Consider the following 19,802-nt stretch of genomic DNA (forward strand, 5'->3'; position numbering starts at 1 on the left):
TACGTTTGGCCAAGCGTTAACATAAATGCGGACCCTCCCACCTTACTTCGGGGGCGCGCACTCTCTAGGGCCGCCCATGGCGTGCTTCCGTAAAAAAAAAAAAAAAAAAAAAAAAACCAGTGCGCGTGCACGGCGATGGGCGGGCCCGGGCGCCTTTCTTCCAGGGCTGTTTTCCGGTCTTGAAAAGGCGGGGCGAGCGGAGCCGAAGGGCTTCGGAGAGAGGACGAGTGGCCTCTTTACTCGTTTCAGTCGCCATGGGTTTCTTGCGCCGCTTGTGTCTGCTGGGCCTCCCGCTGCTCCTCTGGACTCTGAATACCATGGCCTTGACGGCCCATGGGCAAGAAAGTAAGAAGAGACCTCTGCTCGTGGGACGTGGGCGGTAGAGAGGGAATGTCGTCGGAGCAGTTGCGAGGCTCCTTGTATACTTTGTGCCGCCGCTTCGGCTTTTACCTTCTCTTCAGCTTTGAGTCAGAGTTCAAAAAGCAAAGAGAGCAGCGGGTGTATTTTGGAGAATGGGGAGAGGAAAATAGAGCCGCCAGCCTTGTGGTTTGGTCCCCGGATCCCTGTGTTTGCTGTGTCTAAGTGAGAAAGGAGGCGCAAAAAAAATAATCAGTAACTCAAGAGTGGACAACAACCTATGGCTCTGCAGAAGTTGAGCTAAAGCTCTCGGCGTGCCTTATAATTTGGAATTAATGGGAGGTGCGGTTTGTCAGTATCTGCAAAGCTGCATATTTGTACACCAGAGCACTGGTGTTTAATCTCTTATGTAACTATTACATTAATTTAAAAGTTTACTTTCACTGTATTCAACATTGTCTTTCCCTTTTCCAATGTTTAACATTCAAGTAACTATGAAAGTTGTTTGACAAAAAGCATTCTACAGTAAAAAATATAGTACCCAATTTCCCATTGTAAAGGAGATGCTTCAAAAGTTTCATACCAATTAATATTTCAATTCTAATTAAAACTGGGAACGTGTCTTTCTATGCCTTTGAGTTAGTGTTGCTTCCTGGTGACTACCTGTACAAGTCTACTTTCCTTGGAACTGCCATTGCTAGTTTCCTAGGGCTGAGTGAGTGGCCCAAAGTCACCCAGCTGACTTCATGCCTCAGGTGGGATTAGAACAGTTTCTGGATTCTAGCCTGGTGCCCACACAAAACTGGCTTTCAGAATGGGATATAGCACTGGTATAATAATTTACATCTAATCCTGTTGGTCTGCATTACTTGGACACAAACTCTGGCATTTGAGTTTAACACATTTACTTTGTATAAAGCAGGATTGTGATTATATATTCCTATCAGTATTATATCTAAATAAAATGTCTGACCTGATAGTATATGCAATTACCAGTATGCTAAAGCATTATGTGAAAGCCTTGATTCTGAAACAATTTTCTTTTACCTGAACAAAGTACATATAACCTGTTAAGAATTGTGTAAGGTTGTTTGAGAGTCAGTTTGGCTAGAAATCAGGAGACCATGAGTTCTAGTCCTGCCTTAGGCACAAAGCAAACTCCATGATCTTGGACTAGTCATTTTCTCCGAGCACTAAGAAGGAGGAACGGGGGAAAAAAACCACTTTGATCTTTGCCAAACGAGAGGGACTTCTCCAGAAAGTGTCTGAGAATCTCACATAAATGGGAAAAAGACTGCTGGTTTTGTAGAAGAGAAGTTTAACAGCTGCCTTTAAGTATAAAAACAGTTGGATGTTGACTTAATGTTATCTCTCCAAACGAGAAGTAAGTATTATTACAGACAAATAATTTTGATTCTGGACATTCAATCACAAAGGATCCAGCCTTATGTCTGATTGCAAAACAAAACAAAGTCAGAGAAGAAGCTGGGAAAATGAAGATATTAATTTAATTTATTTATTTTCACAGTGGGGTGTCAGAAGTACACAAATAAATCGTGTGAAGAATGTCTGAAAAATGTCACAGTAAGTAACACAATTAGAAACATCTTTGCTCTGAATAAAATCCTGATCTACACTTGCAGTGATTTGAAGGGCAGCCTAATCTAGAGCTGTTCAGATATTCTGATGTATATAACAAGTTCTTGCATTACAAAGTACCATGCTAGTGTCATAAAAATATTTCTGCATGTGTTATTAAGTATATGTACATATTTACCCAGCTTCCTGATTAGGATATCACATGACTGTGTAGATAGTGGGCTGTTGAAATAGAACCAGGTGATTATATATATTTAAGACAAGGAATGGTAATGTAGTAGAAAAATCTAAATTTTTAAGCAGAATTGTTTATGTATTTTATCTTGTTTGTTTAAAAATGTGATAAGTTGAATTTCAAGAAATACTGCTATTTTGGGGCTTCTGGTTTGAGTTTCTTCAAGCTTCTTCGGTGACAGACAGAAATCCGTGATTGTGCGCGGTTTCAATCTGGGCTCGCTGCTGGAGCGCCCCAAGCCGGCTGGTTTCAGGGCTAAGCCACCCCGTAGAGGTGGTGAAGAGGGGGGAGACTGCCAGCAGGGTTGAGGAGAGCCGCATCTCTCCTCCTCAGCTGGTCTTTACTCCCTTTCCCGAAGGCGGTTGCAGCGGTGGTCAGAAATGGCTACCTCAAAGAAGTACTCGACCGGAAAAGAATGTGCAGGAGGAAGATAAGAAGTGAAAGTTTTGGCTGACCGGGTTAAATTGCAAAAGCAACAACTAAGGTACCCTGGAATTTAAAAAATAACATCGTTCCCAAAGAAGAGTCTGAAGCAGCAAAGGAAAGTGACAAGGGAAAGGTTTGGGGTTTTTTTTCCTTCTCTCCCTTTCCCTATACTGACAACTAAGACTTAAATAAGAAATCGGGGAAAAAAATCCGCTTTGACATCAACAGGCAATTAAGTTGAAAATAAAACAAAATGTCAAAGGGATAATAAAGATTTCTGGATACTAAAAAAATTTTATAAGCAGGAAAGGAGAGAAAAAGAATAAAAGGGCAGGATCTGGAAAAAAGGGAGGAGACTGCCTGGAATTAAAAGGGATCTACAGTAAAACTTCAACAAGACTTCTAAAAGATACATTTTAACTGAAACTTGGCAACTAAACAGTAGAACCCCAGGATGAGAAAGTGAAAAAAAAAGCAAAAAGAAACAGCTTGCGTGTATTTGGATTACTTGGTGATCTTTGGATTCTTGGTTGTTGCATTTGAATGACTAAAATTAATCGGGTGGTTGTTTAAAAATTTATACAATGGCACTACTTCTGGATGAATTGAAAATGGAACTTAAAAAGTACAAAGAAGATGCACAAGAAGGGAGGGGTTCTTTTGGCTTTGTTTTCCAATTCTTAGAAATGGAGATTTGGAACTATGAGAAACAACAAGAAACGACTGCGAAACAAGAAGACTGGGACAAAGAAGAAGCCATCTTTAATGAACAAGCAATTTTATGTGGGGAAGAAAAAGGAAAGGGGGAAAAGAGAATGGAGAACTTAAGACTTAAACAAACAACCAAAGAAAAGAAAAATAGTTCGAAAAAATAAGTATAATATTGGAAAGCAACAGAAGAGAAGAATACAGAAGAGAGAAATAGAGGTAGAGAGACAGGGGGGTAAAAAGGGGAGAGAGAAGAAGAGAGGGAAGAAGGAAAGGAAAAGAAGTTACAAAGGACAGAAACAAGATATAGAGAAACAGGGCCTATTGAGAGATAATGGGTGAAAATTTAACTGAAAAAGGGATTCTGTAAAGGTACATAAGATTGTATTGTTATATTAGTAATAGAAATAATTTTAGAAAATTGGAAACAATGTATGATTAAAATGAGGTATAAAATAGTTACTGTAATCCAGTGAAATGTTTGTGAATAAAATAAATGAAATAAAATAAATGAAAAAATTGAATTAGGAAGGGACGGGAACATTTTAATTAGTTAATGTTTTATAAAATATAAGTGGAGAGGGGTGGAAAATTAATTATGGAAAGCTTATAACTGTTCCCATAAAAGTATGATATTTAATTGAAAAGTAATGTCAAAAAAGTTAAGATTTTAATGAATATTAACATTAATGATAGAATTGAATTAGAATGGAATGTGTTGTTTTAATTACATATATTTATAATCTTTTTTAAAAAGAATATAGTGTGTATTTTAAGAATGTACCAAGCAGAATCCGAATGGAATTTATTATATTTAATGTTATAACTTTAAGGTATATATTGAAGCCTAAATAAGAGTTAAATGGATAAACTTAAAAGATATAAAGGTGTCATACTCCAATCAGTAACTACAGGAGAAACTTTGTTTAATGAGAAAAGATAATATGAAATTGAAACAGGACAGACAAAAAGTATAAATATAATGATTTGAATTGAGACGAGATAATTAAAATAAAATTGAGAAAATTAAAAGAGGGGAGAAGCTATGTAGAAAATGTAAAACAGTAATAAGAAATGGAATAGAACATAATAAATGAGCACGAAATTGAATTTATGTTTGTACGAAGAAATGTAACCCTGGATTACGCTACTTTCAAAAAAGATGTTTTATTTGTATTTTTTTGTGAAAACTCAAAATTTACAAAAAAAAGAAAAGAAATACTGCTATTTTCTTTCTTATACTGTTATAATGCTCTGAAAAACCAGTGATGGGATTCAAATATTTTTACCACCGGTTCGGTGGGCGTGGCTTGGTGGGCGCACTTTGCGCGTGTGCACACACTTTGCGTGTGCGCACGCGTGCCAAACGCATACTTTGTGCACTCGCAGAGGCATTCTAACACCTCCTGCAAGCCTGCACTCCTGGTCGCTTCAGCAGCAGGGGTGGGATTCTACCAGTTTGCACCTATACGCTAGAATTGGTTGTTAACATTCTAAGCAGTTCAGAGAACCGGTTGTTAGAAGAAATTACTGGCCTAATCCTGTAAGGAAGTACCTCCGTTAACCCTTATTACATTCTTGGCAGGACTAGACTTCCTGTCTCTGGAACGTCTCTGGAGTTTTTTTTTCCCTTCCTTTGCTGGTACTTTGCTTGTATGGAGTGACCATTGAAAAAAGTGACTTATGACCATTTTTCACACTTACGACTTTTGCAGCATCCCCACAGTCAAGAGAGGCCAGGCAAGGAAATGCGTGCCTCGATGTGAGTGATGTTGAGTTGGCCGCCATGCCCAGCCAGTAACATGACCACCAGGCCATGTCCACACAGTCACATGACCACCAAGCCATGCCCACCAACTAAACCATGCCCACAGAACCGGTTGTTAAAAAAATTTGACAGGCGCCTGCCCTTGAAAGCCACCCCTGTTCAGCAATTGCCACAGCATTCTGCTGTGCCGCGCAAAGCAGCTATGCTTCAAATTCAGAGGATAAAGGTGAGTAGGGGAGCCAGGGCGGGCGGATGGGCCCAACAGCAGAGTGGTGGAGAGAACCGGTTCGGTCTCTGCTGCTCATTGCTGCTACTGGCTCGGCAGAACTGGGCCAAACCAGTAGAATACCATCACTCTGAAAAACCTATTCACGCCCTATTTCAAATTGTTGATAAATTCTGTTTAGAAACAGTTTGAATCATATAATTATAGAACCTAAGCTAATGCTAAAGATTGAGGAAGGAAGAAACAGTTTTATTTGTTCTCGAAAGTTGTATGTTAATTATATCGAAATGGTATATTACTAATGAATACAATTCAGTTTTGTACTTCAGATTACTCAGTATGATTCCTAGGGATATCGGTGTACTTGCAGATATCTTCCTTGGTGCTAGATGAGTTCCCCATTCCACCTGAATTTTTACAATTGCTAATACTTACTATAAAACAGGATAAACAGCTCTAGCTTCCATTATCATAATTTCCGAGAATGCCTTGAGGTTACAAATAATTTAATAGTGTGAGTCATAATATGATGAAGTGCTGCTCAGCCATAAAATGTCTCCTCTATCCCTTTGCTCAATGGATTGGCTATTGTAAAAAGTTTGTCATGCAAAAGAAAGCTAATTACATCTGTTTTATTTCTGATTTATGTTTATGCTACCTTTCTACTTAAAAAGGGTTTCTAAAAGTGCAAACCAAACTGGTGCAAAAGTGACCTTACTGAGTAATATTAGCCTAACTACATTTACATTGCAGGTCTGAATTCTAACTTGGAAATGAGCCCCCTTGGGCTTTATTCTGAGAGTTGAGCTCTGAATGTTTCAATACTTGAGCTATTAATTACTAGTGGGCCCCAAGAGTCTCCTGCTCTGCTCTGCAGAATATGCAGTTTCTGCATATTCTGCATAATATGCATATATTATATAATAATATGCAGCTGCGCTTGTGAAGTTACCTTCTTTTCAGATGCAGAGTAAGAATGAGCATGCATCTAAGAAGCATAGCTTGTTCTTGCTGCTGTTTTGTGATAATCATCTGAAGGGAGAATGAATTATAGCATCCATTCTTCACAATCTTGTATCCATGCCAGGAAGTAGAAATGTTTGGCATGGCACAGGATACATAAGGTCTGAATTTTGGTTCCCATCTGGTTGGAATTTACAGAATTTGTAGTCTGAAACTAAATCTATTAGTATTTTGCATGATTTGTCTAGAATTAATGTTTTGGGAAAATTTCATTCTTCTAAAGAAGTTTGCTTGTATTAAATCTCATAATTGTTTTTAGATGATACTCTAGAAATCAATTTCTACCCTTTAGTGGGAAAGACAGTTAAAAAATTAAAAATGGGGAACTGAAAGAATGTATAATTTTAAACAACATTTTGTCTTAGATAGGGCTGGAAGGGTGGCAAAAAAAAAGAATAAAATGTAAGACATCAGCATGGGAAAGAGTCAGATGCTTGACATGTGGCACCTTAGTAATGTGAAAGGGAGACACTGGCCTGTAAAAGAACAGAAATTTCTTTATTCGAAGAGGAGCTAGTTAAAGAGGAAAATAGCAGAATAGATGATTATGTATTTGAGTAGTTTATAGAAAGGTTTAAAGCAAAAACATGAAAAATGATTATCAACTTGCTAAATTATATGAAACAAATATTAGGGGAAAGAAGAAAATGTTTACAATTGTTAAAAAGTTTTATTGTTTTAATTGTTTGGAAAAACAATGAGCTAAACTGCCTTTTCAAGCTTTTTGAAATGTATAAAGTTAACAATACTTTAAATTCCAAATTAAGTTCCACACTAGCCAAGAATCAATATTATAGTTTTGTTGTTTGACAGGAGCAGAGAAGCCTCCTATATAAAATTAACATTTTATAAGGCATTATGAAGAACAGGAGTTCTAAAGAAGTTTCTTCAGCAATGATTTTTTTCCCTACAGTTGTCATAGTAAAGCCTGCACTGCAGCTCAGTTTAGCAGATGCATTGGGAAGACACTTTGCCATGTTATATGCACTTAATCCAATTGGCTATTTTATACATGTGTACAAAGATGTTATGCATGCAAACAAAATCTGAAGGATATTTGTGTATAGCAGACAGCATTCCCCTCATTAATCCATTAAAGTGAGAGCTTACTGTTATCTTCTGTGGTTTATGTATCAGCTGATTTGCTTACTAAGCATTGTGTACAATAATAAATTGTATTGATACATTTTAATGCTTATTTGAAACATAAATATTTGATTTAAAAAATCAGAAATGCATAATGGAGACAAAGTGGATAAAATGATTACAAATCACTGCAAAGAAGATAATTTCATAGTCTACATTGCTTTATAGAGTGAGCATAATATGTTGTCATGCCCCTGTCAGAATCTGGCTTGGATGGGGAAAGCCAAACAGCTGACAGGGAGTGGGTGGTGTGGCTCCATTGGCTGTGGAAGAAACTGGGGAAGGGCAAAGTCCAGCTGGGCAGAGCAGGGAAAAGGTAGAACAAGGGAGAGGGAATTCAAAGGAAGACCCAAGCCCACCTCCTCTTCATCCTAGGGCACGCAGGGAGGAACGGAGAAGGAAGCAACATGAGTTGCGTATCTTACGGGGGAGGAAAGGGACCTGATTCCCTTCATTAGCTGCAGCTGGGAACACAGTGTATAAAAAAGGAAGCTGCTCACAGCAAGCTGTTGGGAGTAAACGTGAATTTATCTTGTATCATTGTGGCTTATCTGTGTTCCTGATGTCTTCCTAACTGTATGAGTTTTGCTGTGCTTTCAAGTCTGAAATTCCTTCTCCTGCCCTGTCAAGCTAATTACTTCATCTTGGTTTGTTTGGATTTTTAGTTACAGATTGTATGTACCTTGTTTTGGACTGAATTTTCTATAGTTAAAGGCTGTTCCTGGGAGAGTTTTTTCTCCAACTGAAGGTAACCTGGACATTGGGGGCAAAGTTGGAAATAATAAAGGGACTCTTATTGCTTATTTGACTGTGTTGCCTTTGTGCCACACATGTATTGTTTACGACAAAGAAACATGTAAAGCTGAAGAATCTTTAATCTTATATGAGAATATGAAAATTATAATTGTCAAATAATGTACTGATGTACACTTGCTAGAACAATAGGAAAAGCTTCAGGTTCCATTAGGAAAGTGATGCAATCTGCATGATACAGGAAAATATATAACTTTGAATCAGTGTATTTTGAATAGTGACAGCTTATCTTCAGAACAGGTTATTCTTTAAACTGGTGGAAGTTATTGCAACTACCTGAAAATCAAAGGTGGAAAAAGCTATCTTGATGGATATTGAAAAACAGGATGTGCAGCATCTAGTGTGGCTTAACTTTTGCAAGGCATGTGGCAAAGATTGAAGAAAAATCTTGCTGGAAGTTGAGAAATGCTCTCCTTTAAATTTTAGCTAACAACCATTGATAGAGCTCACTTTTTAATTAACTAATCTGTCAGTTAAGCCTGCCTGCATGTTTGCAAGTTAAAGTTCTTAAATCAAGCATTTCTAAAGCCTTTGATGCCAGATTAGGACAAAAGTATTATTCAGTTCTGGAACTTAATTGGACTTGCTGTACCCCATTGGCACAAAATACTCGTACGATTAACAAAAATCCTGCTTATCCAGAGGGTTTATAATCAATCTGTTTAAATGCTGTTTGCAAGTTTTTACCTATTTTTTTCTCTGTTTTTTATTTTGTAAATGTTCTTGTTTGTAAATTTTGTACTTTTTCATAATAGTAAAGGTGTAATGTTTTTCAAAATGATCACTTGTGTGCTCCTTTTTTCTTTAAAATTATGAATTGGATTTTTTTTCCCTTAATTTTCTTGGCATAAAATGTGCTGAATTCAACATTTTGATAAGAAGCATTGCTGAATCAGTTTAACGATTAGCCTCCTGTTTTCTTCATGGGTAAACCAATGTTTCTAAAAGTACAGGACAGAAACTGCATTGGTCATTTCTGCTGATGACCTTTGGCAGGACCTGGATGAGGACCATGAGCCTAGCCTGTTGGATTTCTTGGCAGTCTTTTAATAGCATCGAAAATATCATCCTTCTGCATGCCTGGATTGAAAGGGATAGAAATTGGGGATATGTTCAATGGTGGCTCTGCTCTTTCCTGAATAGACGTTCTCTGTTAGGAATGACAGGGAAGATGAAAGATTGAGCCATTGGGCATTCAGTATGAATGCCACAAGATTTGACTCTTTTATTTCATTTAATATCTACATTGAGCCCTTTGCCCAGCTAGTGTATCACTAATGACTGTTCTTATCTAATAAAGATCACACATCCTTTGTCACAGTTTGGATGATTTATTGTTTCTTAAGTTACAGGCGCCTGCCCTTGAAAGCCATCTAAAAATCCAGCTATAGCAAAAGTAGCAGTCCACCTACGTGCATGGATAACTTGTTATTGCCATATAAAGTTGGTTTCATGATTACCAGTTGGTTTCTGAGCATAATTGAAGATGCTGATGATAGCCTATAGAATTCTACATAGTTGAAGCCTGAACATCTACCAGGGTTCCCAATCATACATCACAGAAGCAACTATTTTCTGCTGAAGCTCCCTTATTATAGAATGTCTTGCTACCAGAAAGGGGACTTTAGCCCCATTCTTGAGATACAGGAAGCTAGTAAAACTTTTTTTTTAAAAAAAGTGTACCTGAGCTAAATGCCATATTATGGTGATGACAATTGTGATTTGTTATTGTACTGATATAAATATTGTATTTTTATTTTTATTTGACTCGCATGCTACTTCAAGGCATGTGACAGAAACAACCTCCCCCCCCCCAAAAAATTTTTTTTGTAATGAATAATAAAGTACTGATTCATTTTTAATTAACTTTTGCAATCTCTCTTACCTTGTGTTATTTAATCACATTTTTTCTTCTTCTAGTGTTTATGGTGCAGCAGCAGCAAAAAATGTGTGGAGTATCCTGTTCGGAATATCCTCCCTCCAAGTTCTCTTTGTGAGCTGAGCTCTGCACGCTGGGGTGTATGTTGGGGTAAGTTCACTCAAGAAATTTTCCTTTAGTTGTCACTAGCATGTTATGTTTCAGACAATAGCCTTCCTCCTGCAAATATTTCATATTACTGTAAAGTTTTGTAGGATTAACTTCTTAACAGAAACTTACAGTTTCTTTGCAACATGTGCAGTTCAAATTACCATAACTTTCAAGATGATAGGAAAAAAACCTCTTTTAGTATCAGCCATCAGTATCTTCCAGTTGTATCATACAAATTTTAATGGAATAAAATGTATTAGTTGCTAATCAATTCAAATATTAAGCCTCTGGTGATTGTATAAGGAATTGCAAACAGAGTCAGTATGGTGTAGTGGTTAAAGTATTGGCCTAGAAACCAGGAAACAGTGAGTTCTAATCATGCCTAAGGCATGAAAGCCAGCTAGATAACTTTGGACCACTCTCACACACTTAGCCTAGCCCATCTCACGGAGTTGCTATTGTGGAGAAAATAGGAGGAGGAAGGATTATTAGGTATATTCACCACCTTGAGTTATTTGTAAAATTATAAAGACTGGATAAAAATCTAATTAATTAAAACAAAATATGACTGCACTGTATCATTCTCTGCTTGACTGCAGTATTTGGTAACTAGAAAATATGTAGATTCTGATTTTGAAAGTTCATATTAATGTGTATGAAAGTTAAAAAATTGGGGGGGGGTCTCAGTAGCAGCTAATTTGTCCTCCACTCCCATTTCAAATGTCAGATTCATGACTATAAGAGTTAAAATTTGTGTGTGGGAAAATCAGCTGCCACTGAGACTAAATATATTCAATTCTTTTTACTGCAGGGGGGCTTTAATTTGGCTCCTCGTAACTCATTTGTATGAAACTTCTCTAATGTATGTAGGTTCCTCAAGATACAAGCTTTCAATCTTTGCTTGAAATATTTTCTTTTTAAATAAACAAATAGCACTCAAAATTGACTAAATGAATATTTCCTTGGCAGTTAGTTTCCACACTAACTTTTTTGTGTTTAAATATTTCAGTGAATTTTGAAGCACTGATCATTACCATGTCTGTAGTGGGAGGAATAATTCTTCTCACACTTTTCATCTGTTGCTGTGTCTGCTGCAGGAAAAAAAAGAACAGAAAGCAAGTATCAAATGATTTTGGGATAAATTTATATTAGAATAGCAATATGTTTTACTATAGTTTTTATTAAAGATATTTTTAAGAGAATAAAAATACAAATTTTGAAAGAGGAGTAATAAGTAAAAAAAGAGACAAATGAAAAATAGCCATAGCACTTAGACTTATATGATGCTTCTTAGTGCTTTACAGCCCTCTCTAAGCGGTTTACAGAGTCAGCATATTGCCTCCAACAATCTGGGTCCTAGTTTTACCGACCTCGGAAGGATGGAAGGCTGAGTCAACCTTGAACTGGTCAAACTCCTGGCAGTAGATAGAGTCAGCCTCCAATACTGTATTCTAATCACTATGGCTCCTTCTTAAATTATAAAGAAGCAGATATAATTTATAATGTACTCTCTTTCTCTAAGATTATTATGAAAATTGCTGTTTTTCCTTGTCTTTTTTGGAGGAGAGCTTCCTCTTTTGTTGTATAAAATGTCCCCTCATAAAACCTATACTTGTGCCCCAAACTATTTTTATGTCTGTACCTTTATTAAGATTATTAAAAATTCCTTTAACTTTTTTTTTCAATCATCCATTACAATTGCTTTCTGAAACAATGTTTCATTTAACCTCCTTCTGAAAGAACCGATTTTCCTTTTAAGTGCTAAAGGCTGTGCATGAAAAAGTTTTTGGCAGTATCTACTCTTTGAACAATAATAGCCAAATTCTTCAATTCTTGAAAAAGATCTACAGATAGTCCTCGAGTTATGACCACAATTGAGCTGAAAATTTATGTTGCTAAGTGAAACTTTTGTTGAGTGAATTTTGTCCCATTTTACGACCTTTCTTGCCAAGTTGTTACGTGAATCACTGCAGTTGAGTTAGTCACACTATTATTCAATGACTCTGGATTCCCCATTGACTCTGCTTGTCAGAAGGTTGCAAAAGCTGATCACATGACCCAAGGATATTGCAACGGTCATAAATATGAACCAGTTGCCAAGCATCTAAATTTTGATCATGTGACCATAGAGATGCTACAACTTTTGTACGTATCAAAAATATTCATGTCACTTTTTTCAGCATCATTGTAACTTCGAACAGTCACTAAATGAACTGTTGTAAGTTGTGGGCTACCTGTACTGTATGTATTTGAACAAAAATAAGTATGTTCTTTTGCACCACTCCGTGCATCCACAATTATAAATTAACCATATTTTTTTAAGAAAACATCTTGGTAATTTACCTTGTCATTTTAATATCTTTCTCAAAAATGCAGTCTTCGTGTGGACACATTACTCCATTCCAATCTCCCATTAAAAGCCAGCTTTCATCTGTTATTTTACGGATTTATTCATGTCCCTTGTAAAATGTTACTTTAGCCTTATTTGGAGCATAAATTCCCTTTCTCAGAATGTTGATCCCATGCAAATAACTTCAACCGGACAATTATCTGTCAGTATCAGTTCTGGTTGCAATTAGGGATTTATATATAAACCATTTCTCTTTTTGGCTCCTGCTGAAATAAATTGTTTACTCACATTTTTGCATTTCTTTTAACAAATTACAGAATAACAAAATTGGAAGGGACCTTGGAGTTTCTTTAGACCAAGCCCTGCTTAAGTAGGAGAGTCTACCATTTCAGAGAAATGATTGTCCAATCTGTTCTTAAAAACCTCCAGTGAGGCAGTAGCCATAACTTCTGAAGTCAAACCGTCCCACTAATTAATTGTTCTAAATGTCAAGAAATTTATCCTTATTTCTAGGTTGCTTCTCTCCTTAATTAGCCGGTCAGTCAATCTCTGTCATAATTAATGGTCTATATTCTGTTGATCTGGAAAAAGAAGATCCTACACACCCAGGAAAAACATTAGGAAGGAAAAAATAGGACTTTTAAATGCACGTAGGCCAGACATTTAGAAATGTCAATACCTATAGCAGCTAACATGGTGAATTCCCTATTTTCTTGTAGCTGTTTTCTGGGCCCCTCTGTCACTTCCACTTACGCTTCTTCCAATTCCCCTTGAATTTTTATTCTAGGAATTCTCTTAATTTTTGGAATGAATTCATTTAAATCTCTGTGTTCAAAAGGGAAGATCACTCTTGAAGTGAAGTGGTATATTTTCTGTTTCAACTTGTCAGTAAAAATTAAATACTCTCTTTATTGTGCAGTATTATGATTCTGGTTGAGATTTGTTTAAGTACATCATATCTGCATTATTTATCTTCAACCTGGAAGTAAAAAGCGGCTGTCCTCCTAACAAAGTGCATAATAGTATCCCTTGGTACATTTCTTAATTTTGCAAATTGCACGTTGATTCTATATCTCCATACAGCCATAAAATCTCACTTGATACCCTAATGACAGTCTATATTTGATTAATTTTTTAATGGTTTGATGAGTTCATAATATGGAATAATGACATATTGCAACCTGTTTGCAATCTTATTTTAAACAGGGTTGATAAAGAGGATGAAAAGGCTGCCAGGGAACAAGAGCAAAGGAGAGTTCGGCAAGAAGAAAGGTGTGTTCCTTCTAGTTTATGGATGCCAGTCAGGCTTGCTTTTTCTAATCTGGGTCATTTCATGCAAATCAAGAAATAAAGTTTGCTTCACAATTGAATGTTTTCTTGAAATTTTGCACAGATATAATAGGAGTGAGCACAAAAAAAGAAATTTGTTTCTTCTTGTGAATGAAGCAAACTTACTGTGATTGAATGTTTGTCCAAACTGTTTTCCATTTGACCAAAGCAAAACATGTAAGAATTTTTGATAAAACAAAATCCAGAGTGGTCTTATGGGTTGAGAAAGGCAAGGCTGCTCCCCTCCTCTAATTTTCCATTATTCTTCTATTCCTGTGTCCCAGCCTGCCTGCCAATTTTCCCAGCATCTTACTGCCCCATAGTTGCAGGGTCATTTGAATCCAAGCATGATTCATCTACTCATCCTTTCTTTGATCATTTACTCTTTCTACCTTCCCAGGCATTGCTGATGTCCCTGCCTTTATCCCATTGTTTATTGTTCTGGAAGATGTCTGTGTAGAACACCAAGCACAAATGTTTTAAGATCTCATTGCAGGAGTCCAAGATGCCCATATATGTTGAATTATCTGAAAATTCCACATTAGATTAACTGCATATGTGCATGGTAATATATCTGTAAATCTGCCAGAATTATCAGTGCCATTCCTAGATCTTTTTACACCTAGATAGTAATGAAGGAAAAGTTTGAAAATGTGATTTTTTTAAAAAAAAAAAGCAAAATTCTTGCATAAAGGATTATACATTATTCAAAGTATTCCTGAACTTTAAAATGAGACCTGTAAGCTGGGTAAAAAGCACCTCATTTTCTTAACATCTTTTAGAGGAAATTACTTTAATATAAATATGTCTCAGTTCCATTTTTTAAAATGATTTAGACGCAAATGGGTTTTTTATTATTCAGTATTAAGAATGTACTGAATATAAAACACATAGAATAGGCAGTATGGGATAGTCTATATTTGGACTGAAATTATGGAAGTAGTTTTATACTAATCAGATTAAATGAAACTTTTGTAAAATCTCTGCATTATATACTGTATGTTCATCCGATAGTTTCATTACATTATTTTGATGTTTGACTGGAACATTTATTCCCTCTGTGGAGAGGTTTTCTGGTAATTATTCAGACTGTCTTATAATTCTGTTTTTTGGGGTTTTTTTGAAAATTTTATTTGGGTTTTCACAAAAAAAACATAATACAAATAAAATCTTTTTTTTAAAAATAGCATGATCCCGGGTTACACTTCTTCATACAGACACAAATTCAATTTCATGCTCATTCTTGTGTTCTATTCCATATCTTATTACTGTTTTACATTTTCTACATAGTTTTTCCCCTCTTAATTTTCTCAACTTTATTTTTTCAATTTCTTGCTTAAGTCTCTTAGCTGTCAGTATATAGAAGGGAAGAGAAAAAACAAACCCAGTCCTTTCCCTTTTCTCTCTCCTTCGCTGCTTCAAAATCTTCTTTGGGAACAGTGTTATTTTTTTTATATAGTTTAAATACCAGGGTACCTTGCGTTGTTGCTTTTGCACATTAACCCGGTCAACCAAGACTTTCACTTCTTATCTTCCTCCTGCACATTCTTTTCCGGTCGAGTTCTTCTTTGAGGTGGCCATTTCTGACCACTGCTGCAACCACCTTTGGGTAATGGCCAGCTGAGGAGGAGATGCGGCTCTCCTCAACCCTGCTGGCAGTGTCCCCCCTCTTCACCACCTCTACAGGATGGCTTAGCCCCAAAGTCAGCTGGCTCGGGGCGCTCCGGCAGCGAGCATGGATCGAAACCATGCACGATCGTGGTTTCGGTCTGTCAGCAAAGAAACTCAAACTGGAAGTCCAGACTGTCTTATAATTCTAACCCATTATATTTTTATTTATTTGTGTTATTTACCCTATAAAGGGTAGTTTGTTTGGACATCCACCTCTTCCATAAAATAACATGCTTGATCTTTTCCTACAGGAGAGCAGAGATGAAATCTAGACATGATGAAATCCGGAAAAAATATGGTAATGTGTACTAGATTTTACGTCTTTTTAAAGTAAAGCCTTTGTTACAAAGCCATTGTTTGTAATAAAATATAGAGGTGAGGTAAACTATCTTATATCATGATATTTTTGTTAGGAAGAATAATGCTTAATGTTTTGGTGGGTTCTGATTATAAAGCCTAAAATAGTTTTCAGGACTATATTCTTCCTTTAGTGACTGCTACTTCTTGCCTCTTGCCTCTAAAGTTTAATTTGAAAGGGGGTGAAGGAAGACAGTTGCACTGATGTTTGACATAGCAAGAATGGTGAATACCCTCTGTTCCACTGCTACGTGCCACTGATATTTTTAATGTTCTAAATAAGTATTTTTTTTTCTTTCAGGTTTGTTTAAAGAAGAAAATCCATATGCCAAATTTGAAAATAACTAAGATTTCTTTTGAAATACCCAAATATCATCTGGCAGTGCTGTCTATATAATGTACAGCTGTGTGAAAAAATGTACGTTAGATGCTTTAATTGCAAATAGAAAAATGGTCTTAATGCAAGATGGAGCTGGCTATAATTACAGTGTCTGATAAAGACTGCAATTAATGAACAAAGCAACATACCTCTAAAACTCTGGAGGCTGCAATATATTCATGTTATTTTTTTCCTAACTATTAAGCAGTTGCTTGTGCTACTATAATATTTTGCTTTTTGGGAATTCTTCAATTGCCAGCAAAATCTTAAGCCAAATTTATTAATGAATTGGGACAGGATGGTGCACATACTGTATCCTTTTCTTTTGTGACCAACAGTTTGAGACATTCTAATATTAATAGTAGAAATAAGACAAGGTTTTTAAGATCCTTGTATATACTTTGGAATTTCCTATACAAAAATATCATACTTTAATAGATTCCCTGGCAAGTGACTACATTATTCCAGAAAGAAATAGCTCTCAAAATATTTTTTGTTATCATGGAATTCTAAAGATCTGCACTTTTATAAATTGATTCTACATTTCTTTGCAATATATGTTGAATCCTTCTGTTTTGTGCCTTTAAAAACTACCATAGAAGTAATTAAAACTGAATGTTAATAAGAGCTTGATATTGCTTTGAACTTCATTTAGCCATATGCGTTTAAATACTAAATGTTTAGCTATATTCAGTCTTCTTAAATTACTTTAATATTGTAATAACAAATTTGCCAAACTCTTTAATGTATAAATGCATATCACATTGTGTCCTTATGTATCCAAATGGCAACTTATTGTACAATGTCAGAATGTCCTTTATAACCACCATGTAAGTTTATGTATGTATACTTTAAGTCTTATTGATAAAGTCTTTCGGCTTGATGCAATAGTCTGATTTCAGACAATTCTACATTTTGAGTCTTATGCACTGGAGGGTAAACATTTTTATTTTTTTCTGTCAGGTCATATCAAGACTAAGAAAAATTGCTTTTGTAATAATTGATGTTAATTGGAAAACAATTACTTTGAAAAAACATTTAGTAACTTTTTAAAGAAGGATACTTATAGTTTACATATTTTTTCCTGAGTATAGCAGAAAATTTGGTGAAGAATATGGAATATTAGCCTTAATTTTTTTTATCTGAAAAGAGTTAAATAAAATGCTCATGCCCTGAAATATATAGTATTCTTCTGTAGTCCTATGAATATTGTGTTGTCAGTTGTACAGTAACTACAATTCTTTTGAAATGCTTTCATATATTTACTCTTCAGTTGACTGTTTTATAAAGGTCACAGTGAAGTTTCTGTAGAGCTTTCCTTGCTTGAATATATACATTTCCAAAAGATAAAACACTATTACAAAAACTTCGGTGCAATTCATTTATCATAGTAAGATTAACAATAGTGAAAAATGTAAAATACTTGACTAACTAAATAAAAAAATAACATTTTAAAATCTCTTCCTATTAATCTTCACAACTCTCTTGATCTTAAAATGAGAACTTGCAAGTTAGACACTGCCTAAAAACATTTTCATGAACTTATCTAATAGAAGTTAACAGTAGAATTCCTCTTAATATATAAATTAATCTTGATGCAAAATTCATTTTAATGTACTGAGATTATTACTCATTTCTTCAATAAAATTAAGGATTTCAAAGGATCTTTGAGAACATTATCTGGGTTTTGGTGATCATAAATGTTAGCCTTAGTTCTCTTTGAAGAACATAAAAATCAATCTTGGCATTGCTAACAAAGGTAATCAGTGCCCTCTTGTGTTATTGTAGGTTACTGCTGTGTATCCTACATATCCTCCTACAAAACTATTCTTCCCTGAATTGTACCTTGATTGTGCTTTCATTTGGACCAGAAATGTCTAAGTATTTTCTATAGAAGACATCTGGATGGGGTGGCTACTGTTGGAACTCTACAGCTTATGTACATATTGTAAAATTTTCTTTTAAGCAATTGTATTTATTTTAATGGTATTCCAGATTACCTAGCTGTAGCAAAATATGCATTAAATATTTGAGATATGAATAACACTAGAAACACTTAACATTTATAAAGATATTTCTGTACCAGAATGCTGGTTTGATGAAATAAGGTATAAAAATTATGATATACATATGCAGGTGCTTGAAAATAATGATCACCCACTAAAAAATATTAAAACTGACTTCCAATTAATTTCTTGCTGTTTCATTGCCACTATAAAATAAAGATTTCAGTGACTTCGACTTAATGAAACTTGGATGCCTTCTAAAATAACACGAAACACGCCTTTACACACTTTTCACCTGTGAATATGCTTACCATTGTGCTTAAATTAGGAAATAATTTTCTTAAAATCAAGCTGAGTTCCATGTTTGCAAAGAATAAGAATACTTCCCACCCACCCACGCCCAACCGCCCACCCCCCCCCCCCACCCCCCCCCCCCCCCCCCCCCCCCCCCCCCCCCCAACCCCCCCGCCGGGGGGGGGGCATGGTATACTGGCAATGAATCAGAGGTGGTATTCAGCAGATTCTGACCAGTTCTGGAGAACCAGTAGTGGAAATTTTGAGTAGTTTGGAAAACCGGGAAATCCCACCTCTGACTGGAGATTTTACAGTATCCTTCCCCTGCTATGTCCACAGAATGGTAGTAAAAAAAATAGAATCCGACCACTGCAATGAACAATAGAAAGTAGAAGGGGTAATTGTAAAGCTTAAATGCGTATTTTTTTTTTAAATATTCCACTTAAATTAAGAAAATGGCTAGTCTTCACTTCTCTGGTTTATTTTCTGTGAATGCACGTGTATACAGATTATTTCTCAACATTTTCAGCAAAGGAAATTTTTGCATTTTTTGAGGGGTAATTTAATAGATGACTAATTCCTCTAGGTCATGCCTTTTGCCAATTTATCCAGAGAACTGTATTAAATTGTACCTTATTCCCATTTGCAATCTGTGGGGATAAATCTGCAAGTTCATAGTGAACTTTTCATAGGGAAATAATTTTATTGCTTCAAATAGGATTGCTGTATTGCTCACTTATTTCCTACTTTTTAAAGGTATGCAGGAAAAGCTTTCACTTTCAAAGAACAAGACTTTAGTAACTCATACTGAAGAGTTCATGCATGTAGTGCCACGGGTGGCTGGATTCATGGTAAGCCATAAACAATGGGTTTTTTAAAAAAACTATACTGCCATCCTTCATGTGATACTCAAAACACAAAATCCTGCATAGTGAGTCTTAGGTTCATAATTAGTGAGCTGGGAACCTTGGCTCTTATGACTTGTGGATGTCAACTCCCAGAATTCCTGAGCCAGCCATTCTCGGGAATTCTGGGAGTTGAAGTCCATAAGTCATAAAAGGGCCAAGGTTCCCCACCCCTGGCTTA

The 19,802-nt window shown here is 35.9% G+C and overlaps 1 protein-coding gene across 1 annotated transcript; it reads left to right on the plus strand.

The window, feature by feature from the left end:
• The first annotated feature begins 189 nt into the window (after window positions 1–189).
• PTTG1IP (PTTG1 interacting protein) lies at window positions 190–17,876 on the plus strand. The gene is made up of 7 exons (XM_026701381.2): window positions 190–345; window positions 1,886–1,941; window positions 10,222–10,330; window positions 11,340–11,445; window positions 13,887–13,952; window positions 15,932–15,978; window positions 16,339–17,876. Exons 1-7 carry the CDS (start codon window positions 255–257, stop codon window positions 16,383–16,385), a joined length of 522 nt encoding a protein of 173 aa, XP_026557166.1. The 5' UTR covers window positions 190–254; the 3' UTR covers window positions 16,386–17,876.
• The last annotated feature ends 1,926 nt before the right edge of the window (window positions 17,877–19,802 follow it).

The sequence above is a fragment of the Pseudonaja textilis genome, chromosome 4 (assembly GCF_049901715.1).
Source record: "Pseudonaja textilis isolate UNSWEBS1 chromosome 4, rPseTex1.2, whole genome shotgun sequence".
Taxonomy (NCBI): Eukaryota; Metazoa; Chordata; class Lepidosauria; order Squamata; family Elapidae; genus Pseudonaja; species Pseudonaja textilis.